The sequence below is a fragment of the Contarinia nasturtii genome, unplaced genomic scaffold (genome assembly GCF_009176525.2).
Source record: "Contarinia nasturtii isolate CC-2019 unplaced genomic scaffold, AAFC_CNas_1.1 Cnas_scaffold_745, whole genome shotgun sequence".
Taxonomy (NCBI): Eukaryota; Metazoa; Arthropoda; class Insecta; order Diptera; family Cecidomyiidae; genus Contarinia; species Contarinia nasturtii.
In genome coordinates, this window is record NW_022198093.1 from 429,922 (window position 1) to 447,629 (window position 17,708).

At 35.1% G+C, this 17,708-nt stretch overlaps 6 protein-coding genes across 7 annotated transcripts; 3 read left to right on the top strand and 3 right to left on the bottom strand.

Annotated features, from left to right (window-relative positions):
- The first annotated feature begins 188 nt into the window (after window positions 1-188).
- LOC116341731 (transmembrane protein 62-like) lies at window positions 189-4,304 on the top strand. Its single transcript, XM_031768974.1, has 7 exons — window positions 189-787; window positions 856-1,105; window positions 1,169-1,777; window positions 1,844-2,215; window positions 2,277-2,817; window positions 2,878-2,946; window positions 3,189-4,304. Exons 1-7 carry the CDS (start codon window positions 599-601, stop codon window positions 3,208-3,210), a joined length of 2,052 nt encoding a protein of 683 aa, XP_031624834.1. The 5' UTR covers window positions 189-598; the 3' UTR covers window positions 3,211-4,304.
- A 186-nt stretch (window positions 4,305-4,490) lies between these two features.
- LOC116341673 (lanC-like protein 3 homolog) lies at window positions 4,491-6,654 on the top strand. 2 transcript variants are annotated; one of them, XM_031768879.1, is made up of 3 exons: window positions 4,491-4,791; window positions 4,856-5,476; window positions 6,152-6,654. In XM_031768879.1, exons 1-3 carry the CDS (start codon window positions 4,629-4,631, stop codon window positions 6,610-6,612), a joined length of 1,245 nt encoding a protein of 414 aa, XP_031624739.1. In that variant the 5' UTR covers window positions 4,491-4,628; the 3' UTR covers window positions 6,613-6,654. The 2 variants fall into 2 exon arrangements, with proteins under 2 accessions (XP_031624739.1, XP_031624740.1); XM_031768880.1 differs by lacking the exon at window positions 6,152-6,654 and adding an exon at window positions 5,555-6,106 and having other exon boundaries at window positions 4,493-4,791.
- Window positions 6,655-6,663: 9 nt separating this feature from the next.
- Window positions 6,664-7,719, bottom strand: LOC116341674 (elongin-C). The gene is made up of 2 exons (XM_031768882.1): window positions 7,458-7,719; window positions 6,664-7,084 (listed from the first exon to the last, which is right to left on the bottom strand). The coding sequence occupies exons 1-2, from the start codon at window positions 7,564-7,566 to the stop codon at window positions 6,837-6,839; spliced, it is 357 nt and encodes a 118-aa protein (XP_031624742.1). The 5' UTR covers window positions 7,567-7,719; the 3' UTR covers window positions 6,664-6,836.
- Window positions 7,720-9,329: 1,610 nt separating this feature from the next.
- Window positions 9,330-11,700, top strand: LOC116341622 (ran-binding protein 3). Its single transcript, XM_031768795.1, has 2 exons — window positions 9,330-9,499; window positions 9,744-11,700. The coding sequence occupies exon 2, from the start codon at window positions 9,900-9,902 to the stop codon at window positions 11,235-11,237; it is 1,338 nt and encodes a 445-aa protein (XP_031624655.1). The 5' UTR covers window positions 9,330-9,499; window positions 9,744-9,899; the 3' UTR covers window positions 11,238-11,700.
- Window positions 11,701-12,047: 347 nt separating this feature from the next.
- LOC116341624 (thioredoxin domain-containing protein 17-like) lies at window positions 12,048-12,761 on the bottom strand. Its single transcript, XM_031768796.1, has 3 exons — window positions 12,515-12,761; window positions 12,370-12,454; window positions 12,048-12,302 (listed from the first exon to the last, which is right to left on the bottom strand). The coding sequence occupies exons 1-3, from the start codon at window positions 12,657-12,659 to the stop codon at window positions 12,149-12,151; spliced, it is 384 nt and encodes a 127-aa protein (XP_031624656.1). The 5' UTR covers window positions 12,660-12,761; the 3' UTR covers window positions 12,048-12,148.
- An 808-nt stretch (window positions 12,762-13,569) lies between these two features.
- Window positions 13,570-17,651, bottom strand: LOC116341527 (striatin). Its single transcript, XM_031768641.1, has 2 exons — window positions 15,837-17,651; window positions 13,570-15,734 (listed from the first exon to the last, which is right to left on the bottom strand). Exons 1-2 carry the CDS (start codon window positions 16,717-16,719, stop codon window positions 14,512-14,514), a joined length of 2,106 nt encoding a protein of 701 aa, XP_031624501.1. The 5' UTR covers window positions 16,720-17,651; the 3' UTR covers window positions 13,570-14,511.
- Window positions 17,652-17,708: the final 57 nt, after the last annotated feature.

Consider the following 17,708-nt stretch of genomic DNA (forward strand, 5'->3'; position numbering starts at 1 on the left):
AATATGTGTCCAATTTGAACACCCTGTTCCAGAGCAGAGAAATCAGCAAACTGAGCGCATACTGAATGTTCGTCAGTAGGTGAAAATCATCAAAACAAAAAATGGTAACACCAAAAAGAAAGAAGTCAGAACGCACGCACTTACACACCATTGCCTAGGCTTATCTATTGACAGAAAAATTAGTCATACAAATGTGATAGAGAACATCTGATATGCTGGCATCAACAACAAAAACACGTAAAAAATGTTTAGAATATAGAACGATGTTATCAAGTTTCGTTGTATTGTCGTTATTCGCAAATCATATACACAATAAAATGAATTAAACAGCATGTTCAACTAGAAAAAACGGTAGAAAACGCCAAAAAATCAACTGGCGCTACATTTTCTACCAAACTAGAGCTACGAGTCGTGGCCCACGACATTACAAGGCAATTGATCATTCATTAGGACAAAGTGTTTTTTAAGTCGTCGAAGCTCAAATCTTATGCAATTATCTCAATTTAAAAAAAATCAATCCAAAGGATCGGTGCAGGTTGTGTTGTGATACTTGTCTATTTTATTCTTCGATGTGTACACTCGACAAGCGGCTCGGACAATGAAGACGAAAATTGTGATAATTGTGTGCATTGGTATTTTATCGGTTTTTATATTTTTGACCCGATCCACCGGCTATGTCGATGATTTTGACAAGGAAGAAATTGAAAAACGGTCACAGAGCTTCAAATTCAAAGCGCAACATACACGCATGAATAACCAACCAAATCATCTATTTTGGTTTGTACAAGTAGGTGTAAAATTGAACTGATGTCAAAGGAATAAAAATGTTCAAATTATTGATGATTTTATTTTCAGATCTCTGATATTCACATAAGCATTTTTCGTGATGCGGAACGTATCCACGATTTTCGAAAATTTGCCACCGAAACATTGGATACGATTAAACCGCCGGTAGTTTTGGCTTCTGGCGATTTAACAGATGCAAGAGGAAAGGATTTTTTCATTTCTCAACAATTCGAAGATGAATGGAAGATCTACAATGAAATTCTTACGAAAGCCAATATACGAAATAAAACCATTTGGTTGGATCTTCGTGGAAATCATGGTAATGAACTTAATTTTTTTTATCTAAACCTAAATTTATCAAAAATGCGTTTAAATGTTTCAGATAATTTTAACGTTCCACCGAGCCAGTCGAACAACTCGCATTTCAAACGATATTCGATACAAGGAGCAAAACATCGACGTTCCTATTCGCAATTGGTCAAAGGTTCCGACGGTGATTTGTATTCATTTATCGCTGTTGATGCTTGTTTGGAACCGGGACCGAAGCGGCCATACAATTTTGTTGGAATGTTAACACAAAACGATACCGATCATCTTCAACATTTGGTTGATGAGTCACGTCGCCAGGGCGTTAATTACACCATTTGGTTTGGGCACTACCCAACCACATGTGTGATCACCAAAAACAAAGAGCATCGTTCTTTACGGCGTCTTATCAGTGATTATGACACAAGTTTGGCGTATATGTGCGGTCATTTACATTCATTGGCCGGGATGGTTCCACGAATGTATGCATTACAAGCGAATAGCTTTCTCGAACTTGAGGTGGCCGACTGGAAGGTGTGTCGCAAATTTCGTGTTGCCGCAATCGACCATGGATTGCTGTCATTCGTTGACGTTCAACATGGCGCGTGGCCCATCGTTTTAATCACGAATCCAAAGCATGCCCTATTTCATATTCCACATCGACATGAAGCCAAAATTCAATTGGGTTCGTTCAAAACTTATAAAATTTTCTCAAGACTATAAAAAATAAAATAAAAATTTCAATTTACAGAATCAACGCATATTCGAATATTGGCATTTTCACCGGCCGGAATAAAAAGTTGTGGCGTGCAAATAGATGGCGAATTTAAAGCAACATGCGAACAGATAAACGATAAATTTTTTGTTGCACCTTGGGATCCAAAACGCTATCAGAATGGTTTGCATCATATCACTGTTATCGTTACAGATAACATGGACCGTGAAAACAAAGTGACGCAACCATTTAAATTGGATGAAACACAATTACTTGACTTCGACATACTGGCACTATTCGTTTTGAGAACAGATGCTACAACGATTTTCAAAAGTCTCTTTTGGTTTTCGCTAATACTGTGCGTTGCGCCGTTGATTTTCTTACGACTTTGGCACGAACTGATTAAAAGTAAACGTTTACAAAAATTGAGCACTCGTTCATATGTTAAGATTTATTTTATTCTTTGCAGTCGGTTTATTGAGTCGAAAACGTGCTAGTTGTCGCACATCTATGTCGATTGTTCAGCAATTTTGGATTTTGGCAAGTGTAGACCGCATCGTTTGGCCAGTGATATTCTACTGTTTCTATCTCGCATTTGGACCATGGGTTATTTGCGAAATTGTCGATGGTCGTTATGGTGCAGTTTTTGTGTGGGGCATTTATTTGGACGGTTCATTTTTACCAGGATCTCTAACTTTCTTATATGGATTCGCACAGTTGTTGTTATGTCAATTTCCATTGAATTGGATATACACCAAATGCTTGACAAAAAGATATTATCAATTGATCGGTATGCCGACGAAAAATCATCGTGGATGGTGGTGTTCTCCGAAAAAAATCTCACAAACTGCATTTTATTTCATAATCACAATTGAGATATTACTTTCAATATTCTTCGGTATTCTGTACGGTGCAGTTGCTTTCTTCCTTGGTGTATTCAGAACATGGTCTGTGGTAATGAACATTTATCTATTTTATCTCGCCAACAACATTCCAGACCACGCATTGAGGTAAGGGCACTTGATTTTTTTCTTTTCAAAATGGAAGTTAAAGTCAATTCCCATTTATAGATCTGCGGTGTATGTTTGGAGTGGACAAGAAAAATTACTGAATCAAAGCCAGCCAGAACCAAATGAAACGTAAGACACTACTAAACATTTATTCAAATATACATAGTACATTGTGGTTTTCCATAGCCACTGACGAAATCAAGCCACTTCGTTTTTTATGGAACAACTCGGTTTAATATTAGTTAAAATATGTGTAATGTGTATGAGAGGCAACTTTTTGTTCAAGCTGATCTCTTTCGAAGGTTTATGCGGTTTTGGTTTTGTGAGTCCGTTTACTAAAAAATACCTATAAATCTGTTTTTATTTTGCAGCGACGAGAATCATTCCAATTGAGTTTGGAACTCCGACTTCTTCACCCAGCTTTACTATTATAATCATTATTCACAACTTGGCCATAATCTCTGTGACTCCGTCTCGTTTTAAAGATGTGATGTTCAAAAAAAGAAAAGAAAAACGGGTCCATATCCAAATCTATTTACACATTCAATGCATCACATTCATTAGATGTTTAGATAAATAGTAGCATGTGTAATTTATAGAATAGGGTGAGTCAATTTATATAACGTGCCGATATCAAAATTCCTGGAGGAAACTTTCTGCATACTTACTTTTCCTAAAGGATGCCTCCTGTTCGAGGAGGTAGATTTGAAAAAACCCTTTGGTAAAAATGAATGGGTGAGGATTAAAGTGAGCTCAAATCCTGATGAAAAAGGGCATCATGATTTTTTTTACATAGATTTGTTGTTGTAATTACATTTTTAGATTTAAATGAGATTTTCACATACAAAAAAAAATCATAGCCATGGATTTTGATATCGACACGTTATAAAAATTGACTGATCGCAGTGTAGAATCAATAAAAATGAGTCTCGACATATTTTTAGAAATGTATGTTTATTGCAGAGATTGTTCCTCAGAGGAGGAGGAGAGGACTGAGAGGCTAAAAAGCTATTTTCATTACGAATAATGTTTTTTTCATCCTCCTCACCGATCCTCTTCCTCAGAGGAACAGTCTCTGGTTTATTGTGACAACCAACTGTGTATGTAACAATCGTCATCGTTGTTGTAATTTAACAATTTAAAAATGATGCTTAAATCTAAAGACATGCTATTTTTTTTTTTAAATCCAGACACACATTTAATTCTAAGAAATATAAATAATTTTGATGAAATTTACAACTAATTTCCTTTGAAATAATAAAATACATGTCTACCGGGTAAAGTCGAAATTTCCGACCATGCTCATGATCCCAACCAAGGAAATATAATATAATAAATGCATATTTATTCGTAAATTTATTGACTACTGCTCCGATAGTGAAAAATGATAAAACACCGGAACAAAACTTATTTGCCCGATCCAATGTACACGTAATTTATTTTCAATGTGAATTGTGAATAAAATGCAATCCAAATTGATGGTTTTACTGCGTACAGTTTTATTTCCAGCAAATTATTAATAGTATACTGATTGAACCTTGAATTCAAGGTAATACGATGTAAAATGTTAATTATTTATAGCTATGTATATTTTGTTTTTATCTGAAATGGTAGCATTGGTAATGAATGTTCCATAATATTGCTTTTAAATATAGTCCTTTATTTAGCGATAACAATTCTAGTACTTCGTTCTTGCCGTAGACATGTCAACTGCAAAACCAAATCGTAGTTGTTCATTGTAAACAATTTTACGACTGTCAGATGTATCAATACTTTTCGTTGGACAATAATTTTCGAACATCTAAATCAAAATGGAACAAAGATACTTCAACAATCCGTATGAAGAGTTTAAAGGGCAGCCAGTTGAGGTGGATGAAACTTATGTGCGAAATTTGATAAAAACATACGTACAACAAATTGTGGAAAATACACAAGGCGGAGACTCACGCGGTGATTTGTATGTTGGCGATGCAGGTGCTATATTACACTATTGTTTTAACTTTTTATTCTTAATTTAAATCCAATTTACTATTTATAGGCATTGCATTTATGTTTTTACGTTTATGTCAAACCAATGAATTGGTTCAGGAAACGTCAGCACGAGAAAATGCTCAACTTTATATAAATCGAGCCAAACGCAATGCCAAACAATATTCACGTTCAAGAGATGAACGTTGTGCCTTTTTATGCGGTAATGCTGGAATATATGCCGTTTCTGCGGCCATATCCGAGCTCACTCAAAAGCCAGACACATTACAACAAGACTTGAAAGACTTTGAACAAGGATTCGAAGCGTGCAAACCGGTTAATTACAGTAAGCATGGCGGTGATGAATTGCTAGTGGGTCGTGCTGGTTTTTTGAGTGGTGTATACTGGTTGAATCAAACACTAAAGCCAAAACCATTTTCAAGCGAAGCAATCGTTGAATTGTGCGAATCAGTTGTGAAAAGCGGACGACAATACTCGAAAGAACGGCGAAGTACATTTCCATTGATGTATCAATATCATGGAACTGAATATCTGGGTGCTGCACATGGTCTTAGTGGAATTTTGCATATGTTATTGGAGTCACCGTGGTTTAGTATTGATTCATCTGGTGCGATTCCAATACCGAAAGACTATGAGGCCGACATCAAGGACACCATCGATGCATTTTTGGGTAAGTTTTATTAACACCAGTTATGTTGACGGTAATTTGGTTTTTTTTACTATTCCTGATTTTATACAAAATTACCAGCACTGCAAGATAGCGAAGGAAATTTCCCTTGTGATATGGAAGATGCATATCACGGCAACGCCAACAGTTTACTGCACTGGTGTCATGGAGCACCGGGTGCAATTTATCTGCTGATCAAAGCGTATCTCATATTCAAAGAAGAAAAGTATTTGGTGGCAAGTGAACGTGCCGCCGATTTGATATGGCAAAGAGGCTTATTGTTCAAAGGACCGGGAATATGTCATGGGGTGGCTGGGAATGGATATGCTTCATTAATAATGTACCGACTTACAAACAATCCAAAATATTTGTATCGAGCCACCAAATTTGCAAAATTTCTATCACAACACGAGTTTGTAAGACATGCCAGACGCCCGGATTGCCCATGGAGTCTATACGAGGGATTGGCTGGAACAGTTTGCTATCTAATTGATCTACTTCATCCGGCAACGGCAGCTTTTCCTTTTATGAATGTTTTCTAGATTTATTCATTTTTTTAAAATTTCTATTGCATATTGACCATTACATGTCTTTTCATCAAAAATTAATAAAAAAAATCGCTTTCTAAAAAATGTGTCAGCGTTTATTGATCAATAAATGTTTTTTTATCCTTTCCAGCATTGCAAGAGCACGATGGAAACTTCCCGATAGCACTGGCTAGCGATAGAAAACGAAATACTGAAAAGCGACTAGTTCATTGGTGTCACGGTGCGCCTGGTGCTGTATACTTTCTTCTGCGAGCATATCAAATCTTCAACAATGAAAAATACTTGGATGGCTGTAAGAGAGCCGCCGATTTAATTTGGGAAAAAGGACTACTCCGAAAAGGACCATCACTGTGTCATGGAATTAGTGGCAATGGATATACTTTTCTGATGCTGTACAAGGTCACTCAAAACCCCATGTATTTGTATCGAGCGATAAAGTTTGCAAACTTTCTAACCAAGTCTCGTTTCATTCGTGAGGCAAATACACCAGATCGGCCATTTAGTTTGTACGAAGGCATAGCTGGTGCTGTCTGTTTTCTCATAGATCTTTTACATATCGAACAGGCCACCTTTCCATTTTTCCGAATTTAAAAATCAATTTGAAAATAAACACAATTTAATCACAATTAAAAATACGCTTGACTTTCCTTTAAATAATGCAGAATTTTAATGTTCCGTTTGATTCTTATCGTTTTGTTTGTTTTTTTTTTTTTGTTTTTTACAAAAGTTGGAAAATATTGACTTCAAGAAAGTAGTATAAGATGTGTGTGAGAGAAAAAAAATACATTGCATTCAGATGTTTCGCAATGTGAGACTTAACAATCCAAGAAATTAGCTGCCATCAACAGCTCCAAGGCAATTTCCGGTGCTATTGGAAACTCAGGTATTTCGGTAGAACTATTTGTGTATCGAACTTTGTATGTGAAATACATGCACACCTTTTGCAGTACATGAGACGGAATCTCACGGAAGTTCACTTCGTTTGCTTCATTTTCAGCAAATTGGCCCGGTCCCGACAGCATAGCTTTGATTGTGCCCGATGTCAATGCATGTTCCCGTTTCACTATATTTTTTGTTTGGAAGAGACAAAAAAAAAATCACAAAAGTTACTATTATTATTACACTGAATGAAAAATTGTTTCATCGCATGAAAAATGAAAAATTGTTTCAACAAATCGAATTTATCGTTGCATTCGAAATCACACAGTTAATTGACAAGGTAACACAATCGACGCAAATGATTATTGGAATTCGAGAGATGTAAAAAAAAAACTCTGTTTGGTGCACGCTGCCGTGGTGTGATATCTTAAACAAATACAAATGGCAATTGCGTTTTGTTTTATATGTATATTTACAAAGCCCAACACATTGTGTACTGTCTTCGTCTGTCATTGCATTATATACGGAGAACGAGAGTCGCGGTCCAAGGTACATACCAATAAATTCGTGTCCATCGGATGAAATAAGTTTCACGTACATAGCATCAGGACCTTCACAGCCACCGAATACTTTTTGCGATGTTTGTTCCTCCATTGGTTGAGACATCTTTGTTAATACAATTAATTTTCACCGATTTGGCCTTCGTTTTTAAGTTGAATATAATGCTGTGTGTAATGATGACCTTTGACAGTACTTTGCCGATGACAAATGCAAAACTACTAAACTTTTTCGTTTGATTTCTCAATCGACTCTCTTCAAATGCGACTATTGTGTATATGTCAAGCGTCAAACAATTCGACTCTCGATAGGGGTTTTGAGCGCACCACACTGCAATTATGTTCCATAAGAGACTGTATAAAATGCAAAACTATAGCACAGCTAGCGCCACTACGGACAACTATGGAGTTCTAGTCAGTTGTTTGTAACTGAGCAAAAGTCTTTTCACTAGTTGGCGGCAACTTAGTATAGATTACATTGAATTCCGTCGTGGCGCTAGCTGTGTGACACTTTGAGCATAATTTCGGTACGGAGCGCACCAAATTCAAATTAAATGCGATTGTACAACACAGATACCACGAATTTTATTTTTATAAAATACCATTTCAATGGAATATTCGAGATAAAAAGTACTGATTTGTTTTGTCTTTTCTGAAAGTATTAATAATTTATTGGCATTCAAAGTGGATGAAAATTGGAGAATTTCAATTTTAATATAATCTTTTGGAAAGAAAAATGTAAATAAAACACTCGAGTTCAATTCAAAAAAAAAAATTTCACACTTCTTTCTTCGAACAATCCACTAAAAAAAAAAAGTTACATAATTTCCTGGATCATTGCACAATTTGATATTAGTGACTTCCAATGTCGATAGGCAACTGTATTTCAGCGACTATTTTTCTTTGTTGTCTTGTTTGTTATCTTCTTTCTTTATATTTTCTGTTCTTTGGTCAAAATTCGTTCGCCAATGATTTCCATGCATAGTCAATCTAATAAGTATAACGAAACAATCTCTATAAAAGTTTATATTGCTTAAGCTTACACATTATTCAAAATCGAGCACTGGACAACACAAAATTGGCAACAAAATCCAAGACATTGAAGAACAGATAAAGGAAATATTTTCACCTATTGTAATGCTTTTTTCTCTGATTCTGTGTTCACAACATGTTCCACTAAGATGCTTAATATTTGGTACCAAAAATTTATTCATTTTCAATTCCAACATTTACAACTGATTACATCATATACATCCCAAAAATACAATTGATACATTCAATACATTCATTACCTCATCCTTCTCATTAATAGACTTATCTAGCATATGATATCTTCATTTAGTGAAAATTAAAAGAAAGTTTGAAAGAAACAAATACAGTTTAATATTTCTAAACTTGAATACCAATTAGAATTATTAAGATAGAAGATTGACATCATTTAAAAAAAAATTGGGTACGTTTAAAAAACATTAGAAAACATGAGAAATAAGTTGATATGATTGAAATTAATTCGTTCAAAACTGTTTAAGTGTTATAAAAAGGTATAATGATTTTTGTTTTTCCTCTTAAAAAACTTCTTCTGTATATATACTAAGTGTTGTGCAATTCGATTCTCGATAGGGATAAAGATGCACAAAATTCAAATTAAATGCGATTGTACAAGTTGTATAACATGAATGCTACGAATATTTCTTCCATAAAATGTCATTTTAACGTAGTATTTATGATAAAATGAATTGAATTGATTTATTTGATAAAAATATTCTAAAAATTATTCGTCAATCGTATTTTGTGGTCGTGTGAATGCTAAAAACATACAGTGGCGCTGTGAACAGTGTTCGTCGCTTCAATCATACAATATCTCTCAATACGGTAGTTGTCAAACAATGCTTCATTCTTTTCGTGTAAATTTTGTGCAAATGAAAATTCTCTTGAATATGAAGCATAGAAGTTTGTTCACCATTTAGTTAAAATCAGTAATTCGGCGTTTGGAATTTGTCCAGTGGCACAACGACATCATTTAATACTGCTTGATTTCAATTGTAAGTGTTTGTTGTATTTGTTTTACAATAAAATAGCATCATTTTATCAGAGTGTCAAAAAAATTCATTCCGTTCTCTTTATATACAGTCGACATTGAGTACATGTAAATGCTAACCTCAAAAAAGTTTTTTTTGCTTTGTGTTTTTTTTTGTTTGCTCAGTTCTTTTTTCATGTCATAATTTTTCGCTCTTAAATTTGTTGAACTATTTAAATAACAACAATTTTTTTTCATATCCATTTCAGGTCAGTTGAAAGAGACAATATATTGTTCAATCGATTTGTTACATACGCGCGATAAGTAAAATCAAGTCAAAAGGACAGCTGATCAAAGTTTTTTTGTTACTTTGTACCAATTAAAAAAAAAAACAACAACAATAAAAAAACAACATTTGAAGTGAAATGTTGCGTCCGTCGGCTTTTCAAAACAATGGTAGTGCGGAGACGGCGTCATCATCCAAATCGATTCTCAGACCATCATCGTTTCAATTGGCACCGAGCACTTTATCAACGGCCAATAATTCCAATAACAAAAGTGAATGCAGCAATGAACCGAGCACTACTTCACACTCCGATTCGCCATTTGAATTGAAAGAGGAGAAACAAAGTACAAGCACATCGAATGAATCAACAAAAGAAGACGATTCAAAAATTTCAAGCACAACCAATAACGATGGTGATAACAATGGTGAAAACAGTGATGAAACAAAAGTGATACCAAATCCATTCAACAATAGTAAAGTAAAGGGTACCGAACACGATGAGGACGACGATGAAACCGATTCAGCATCAAAACCAAGCGATGACGATAAATCGAAGCAACAACCAACACAAGAGAAAAAACCGGATTTACTAGATGGTAGCAATTTATTTGCGGCGAATACGAAAAGTTTATTTGCGTCTGCCGCATCAAAATCACCATTTTTAGCCGCAAACAATGGTAGCGAAAGTAGTTTTGTATTTGGCCAAAATATTCATGAGCGTATTGTTGGTGTGCCCGACACCAGTGTATCGAGTGCATCATCAAGTGCGGACGATAATCACAGTGATTCGTCCAGTGGTTCAAAATTATTTGCTGTGAGCAGTGCATCAACAAGCGAAGCAACATCGGCTGGCGGTGGAAGTGGCGGTACCGGTGGTGGTGGCGGTTCAACAAATGGTGCCGAACCAAAAGAAAGTAGCACCGTTGAAGATTTAACAAAAGTGGCACGAGAATATGAGGAGAGTCGTGCACAAAAACGTAAATTGGATGCGGTTGAAACATTTACGGGCGAAGAGGATGAAGTGAATGTGGTTGACATGAGCTCTAGACTATTTGCATTTGTTGCATCGAATTATGAACAACGTGGACCAGGTAGTTTACGTTTGAATGATGTAAAAACAGATGATGCCAGATCACGTGTTGTGTTTCGTACGTTGGGCAATTTTCGTGTATTGCTCAATACAAAGGTGTGGGGCGGAATGATTGTTGAGAAACCGAGTCAAAAAAGTCTGCGATTTACGGCCATCGATTCAAATGATGGTGCGGTGAAGATATATCTAGTGATGGCACGACCCGATGATATAAACACATTATATTCGGCGCTCAAGAAACGAATTGAAATCGAACGAAAACGCGAAAAAACCGAAGAATCAACATCAGCATCATCATCATCTGCGAATGACGAGGCAAACACGTCAAAAGATAGCCATCACGAAACCGACGAACAACCAGATGCGAAAAAAGATCGAAAATCTTAATTCCATTCAACTATATATTTCTACGCTGCACCGCATTTTAATTCAAATGATAAAAAAAAAAACACTTGAAAATCATACTATGTTATTATACACGTTGACCACTGATGTCAACGCAAGATACAATGTATCGATGAATAGTAATAATAATTCGTCAACAACAACAAAAACAAAAGAGCATTGCAAACAAAAGAAGTCCGAAAAATATTCGACCATCAAATGGGTCAATTTGCTAGAGCGATTTTTTCGAACTTCTTTATCTAAATTCTACCCAGTGATGAATAAAATCCATTTTAAAATGATACTATTTAAATTCTGAATAAATTTCAGTGTGTTGTAAGTTGTTGATGAAAGCATCGCTTTTTCAAACTTACCGCCATTCTCAATTTGAACAATCGCACCATTTATGAAGACACAAATAAAACAAAATAAAAAAAAAGTCAATTCATAAATAAAGAAAATTCAATATTCCAAGCTATTTATCATGATGACATGTGATTAGCTTTTTTCTTTTCTCTCAGCAAACCATAATAATAGTAATTATAATTGAATCCCATTCTTTAAAATATTTGTACAATTTTTACAATAAACAATTTTCATCAAATTTAAACAATAAATTTAAACCGAAGAAGTTGTTCTCATGAAAAATTGCTTGTGGCCACCTATTGTGTCAGATTACCTTGTAAGCAATTGCTAAAAGAAAAGTAAAACAAATTTGTGGCATTGATTAAAGCAATAAAGTACAGTGTACAATATTATATGCAAAAAAATCCATAAGAGAAACCACACGAACATTACAATAAAACTATTCAATTTTTTTTTAGCATGAAAATGGTGTTTCGATTATATTATTTGTTTACATGTTCATTCATTGTGTCGTAGAAAAATATATATCCGCCCATTGGAAGAATGTTCTAGTCTTGTTCAAAGTAAATGTCAAACAATTCAGGTTTGCATAATTGGTCTCCTTCTAAGCGTTTTGCCTTTTCCTTCCAGTTGATCAATGTCGGAATGACGCTCAAATGAGTATTACGATCCAAGCGAAACGGGTTCTTAATATCCTTCCACCTGAATACAATGTACAAAAAAAGTTGAAAAACAGCTCTGATACGTCACAATCGGCATATATACTTACGTTGTGCGATCTCCGACATCAACAACAACGAACAGACTATTTGGCTCTGCATTTTCAATGCAATGCTTATTGACGTATGGCTCGGCTGCAATAATTTCACCCCATCAGATTAGATATAATTTGAAAGACAAAAGAGTTAGCTTACCATCAACACAATCGGGACACCAAGAACGACCGCTCTCGTCTTTTTTTCCCGTAAATAGTATGTTTACATTGTCAGCCGATGCAGCTAATTTTTCAATTGATGCAATAAATTCATCATATCCAGAAATTTTCTCAACTTTAGCCATTTCGAAACTAAAAAAAAAATGTCGACAATATTAATCACGTATTCCTTATCAGCAATGCTGCTTGTAAATTCACTTTGGCTATTGTTTTCAAACGAAAAAAAAAAATGATGTGACGACAATAAATGTCAAAGACTGTGTTTGTCTTCATCAACGACAACTGGTGTTATTTTTATTAACTAGGTCGCTGTGAGAGTGATTGTGAATGAATGAGTTTGAGCTCTCCTGTTTAATTTAAATTGCTCTATGGCTGGAACAAAATAGAAAATAATTGAGAACAATGCTCAAGAGTGCAATTAAAATTCTAATAACATTCTTGAGATGAAATAAAATGACACAACATTTACTATGTATTTTTATTTTTATTTGTTTCTTTCTATACATTTAATGCATTTCATGATAGCGATAGGATAAAGTTTTAGCTACACTCATTTGTTTAGCATCATCCTGTGCTGGCTCGTCAACATTCATGTCCCTCCTCAATTTGTTTGTATTTAATTTCAATATTAGTTTATGCACTAGATTTACTTAAATTCATTACCATTTGAATAATGTTGATTTCTTTTATCATCGTCATCGTCATGTTCTTCTTCTTCATTTTTCCCCTCTTCATTCCTGTACATTTCACAATATAAATGTACCATTAAATAGATGAATGTTTGGCTATAATTTTTTTTGTGTCATGTGTGTGTGTTTTGTTTTCCTTTTAATTTCATTATTTTTTATAATTTTTTTTGCATGTTAAATAATAATTCCTCAAATTTTAACTCTCTTCATTAAATTTCATAATAATTTATGTTGGTTTTTTTATTGTTGCTTTTGTTTCTTTGAAGAACACCAATGAAATAGTAATTTAATTTTATTTATTTATTTATTTTTGTTGCGAAATTTCACGAATGGTGTTTAGTACTTGTTTTGTATGATGTTTGCTTGTTTTTTTTTTGTTATTTATTGTTTTGTCATATAAATATTGTGAAAGTCTACAATCTAAATGAATTCATTAATATCAGATGATGCGAATATTTTTGATGTTGTTTGTATTTTTTTTTTCGTTATGTTGAAATTGCGACGATGTTCAAAGAGAATTTCCGTTTAGCATTTGAAGTTTTGCATAGTATTTCCTCATTTCTTTTGTTACATTTATTTTTAATTCTTCATAACTGTGTAGTTCTATCTCTATGCCATTTTTGTGTGTTTCATTCAATAATTCATTCATTCTTTTTGTATTTGATCGCAAGTGGATTGTTTCATGTTATCAATTATTATAAAAGTTTAATTAAATTCACGTATAATGTAGTATTGTTTCATTGCATTTTAAATATGAAATGTTCACAAAAAAAAGGAATTTTCATAATAAAATAGCTACGATTAAAAAAATATGTATACCATATGAATAATGATGAACGACTGTTGCACAATTTGATTCTAAAAAAAAAAAAACAATTTTCTTATTATTCAATTGCCTTTCAAACAATAGATGTTTGCACAGTTGGCCATAGATGGCCACAAGATTCTAGACGCAATAATTTCATTCCATTTTCTTCTTCTTTATAATAATAGTAGTAATAATAATAATATTTATATCCACAGAATTTATATATTCAGAACAGAATCAGGGCAGAATGATGAAGTCAATAGAAAACGATTTGAATTCCTACTTCGTCCTGTTAGTTTTCTTCATATTATTTTGCTTACAATTTTTCTCTCTTTCATTCGCTTTTTTTCTTTTTCTCTTTTTTTTCACTCGATATTGTTGTCTGCTGATTCGGTCACTTGCTTCCCTTGCACACTTGCACCGTGTCTCTTCATGTGTCACTCACAAATATTTTATCTATATTTCTCAATCGCACGTCTCTTAGATAAATACTTTTGCTAAAGCATCAGCACCGGCACTGGCAATGTACGGACGTGATGGATGAAATGCAACATCGAAAATGCTTTCATCGAATTTCTTTCGATGGGCGGTTATCTCTTGTACACATGTTTTATTATCAAAATTCCATAGTCGTATTGAACAATCATGTGATCCCGATAATAAATAGAGTCCATGGGCATCAATAGCCAAACTAGTAACTGGTTCTAAGTGAGCAACCATTGAATGTAACATCGAACCATTTGTATTGTCCCAAAAACGAATGTGATGATCTTCATGTGCTGTTATTGTAACGGGAAGTGTTGGATGACATACCACTTTATTTATGAATTTTCCACCATTCCCGTTTGCCTCTTGTGTGGTATCCAATTTGACTACGGACTTACCACTTTCGGTGTCATAAATAATGCATGCACCCGTATCATATGCAACAACTATTCGATCCGGTTCGTCACGCACAAAATCTATTGATGTTGGTGTGCCACTGTCAATATCGCCGGTGATTGTGTTTAGTAATGTTTTAGGTGACCAGATTTTAACGGTGCCATCGGCAGAACATGATGCCAAATGTCCTTTTTCTGGATTCACCGACAATCCCCAAACGGCATCGGTGTGACTGGTGAGCGTTGAATGCAATACCGATTCGTCATAGCTATCGTATGGATCAATATTTGCACCGGGTATATTCCAACAAATGATTGTACCATCCAAACCGCCTGAAAAACATTGTTCACCATTCGTTGACATTGCCAAACATAAAACGGGCGATGTATGCGCACGGAACGTATACAATGGTTCAACATCTAAGCCAGTTGTTTTCTTGGTGGGTGCCGTTTTATGTAAATTCCACAATTTTAATGTATGATCTTCCGAGGCAGTCACTAAAACTGAATCTTGTGGATGAAACACTAGTGCACGTACACCATCAAAATGTGATCGTAACGTGTATTTGGCATTCCATGTTTTTCTATAATTTGCATCTTTTGCATTGCCAACATCGTATGCTGCTTCAGCATCATTGTTCACGGTCAATTGGGCAAGCTCACCCAAACCAAGCGATGCATCGATATCATCGTCCTTAACACCTTCCAATGATCGTCTCACAACAATCGAAAATGCTTTGCCCGGTGCATTTGAACTAGTGTCATCCGCTTCGCTGAGTGAATTTAATTCGTTCACAACTTCTTCGGCTTCTGCATCAACATCTATGTATACAAAATAGAAAAAAAAACACATTAAGATTTCGAATTAGGTCAATATTTGCGGTGTGCACCGGTGTGACATCAAGTGACACATATTTCAATTACCGTCATGCATTGTTATTCCTTTGGCTTTACGTTTAGTGGTTTTGACATCGCTTTCATCGCCTACAACCATATCCAAATCGTCCGAAATCCCATCATCATCTGACATTTCAACGTCGGCATTGCCCAAAAATTCAAAATTTGCCATGACGGCCGCTTCTGAATCGAGTATCATTGCTTCTGCCATTGAGGCCTGCTGTGGTTTTTTCGCTGGCGTTCGTCGACCTTGCGAGTCACTAGCACGCTTAGTACCTTCGTTTGCAATTACATTTGGATTTATGTTTTCCTCTTGCTCGGAACCATTTGTCAGCCCCAACAATGAACGAACACGAGTCGAACGCACATCAATGATGGTATCAGTGTATCCAATCTCTTGTAAATATGAACGTAATAGCTGCCGGCCTTGTCGCCATGTTACATTTGACACTGAACTGAATGGTGCTTCGGAATCGGGTGCAACTTCATTTGTGATGTTCGGCTCATCACCGGTCGGTGCGCTAACTTCATTAATTGACGGTGGATCGCAACCATATTTCATACGATGAGATTTTGCACGCTCCTGTACCAATGCATATTCTAACATTTTAATGCGACGAATTAAATCGGATTTAAGTGATTCTTGTCCCTTGCGTTCGCCCAATAATACGGCTATTTTTGCTTGTAATTCCGCCCGGTCCACATCCCATTGCGATCGTTCAATTTCGAATCGTGAAAATTCGTGCTGAATGAAATGCAACACACCCGGAATGGTGTAAATTTGCTCATGGGAATTGGCGTTATTTGAACCATCGTTTTGCTTATTCAATCCAATCGAATTGCCACCGGTTCCACCTAATTGTGATGATGAATTCGTAACGCCGCCCAATTGTGCTGAGCTATCATCCATATTTACTACAATTTTACACTATATTGTCGTCGTCTCCGAACCGTGCAGCCAGCCGATAGGTAATATTTCAATTTCACTCACGCACAAATCGCGTCGTCTCTCTCTCTCTCTCTCTCTCTTTCTTTCGCTATCTCGCTCTTGAGTTGTGTTGAATTTTGTTTTTGTTTTAATTAAAAAAGAAATAAATTCCGATAAAATATTGTTGGACAGCTCACATTAATACAAAATATAATTGCTTCGACTGTGTATTCGAATGATTTTTGAAATAGGCATTTAACTCAAAATAATGCATTCGTTGTGATTTATATGTTGTGCTTTTTTGTTGTTGCTTGTTTGCTGGCTCGGGGTCCACCACAGATGCAATTTTGACAACTACGCTCAATTCGTACTACACAACACAATTGACTTGGTAAACAAGTATTTATCGTGATTATTTCATGTAATCAAATGTCCAATCGATAAAAAATGTACTAATTTGCTGATGTTTGTCGATGTCAAACGAAAATATTAAAAACAACACACGATGAGAACCACACCTAAACTGAAACAATACTTTCTCTTCACTGCTTTCAACCAAAATGGTGAAGAAAAAAATAACACACAAGATACGATGGTTTCAGTGCCAATGAAAGTCAGCGTATAGCAATCCAATCAGTCAGATTCATGAACGAACAAAAAAAAATGGTATATCGCACTGGACGTCTCTTTGTCCGCATTTAGCAATTTACAGCAATTTTTTCGCAATCCACCATAAGTGAAATGCGCTCGTGAGTTGTTTTTCTTTATGACAACACAATTTTTTACGTTTCAATCGAGTTTTTTCTGTGATTACGATTACAAATAATACACTCAATGACCAATTCTTGTCTTTGTTATTTTTCTCTCTTTCAGAATGACTGAATCCTTTGCGGAGCAGACATTTTTTTGACTAACTCACACACAAAAAAAAATCAAGATGGCCACTTTTTTCGTGTATAGAGTTTGATTCG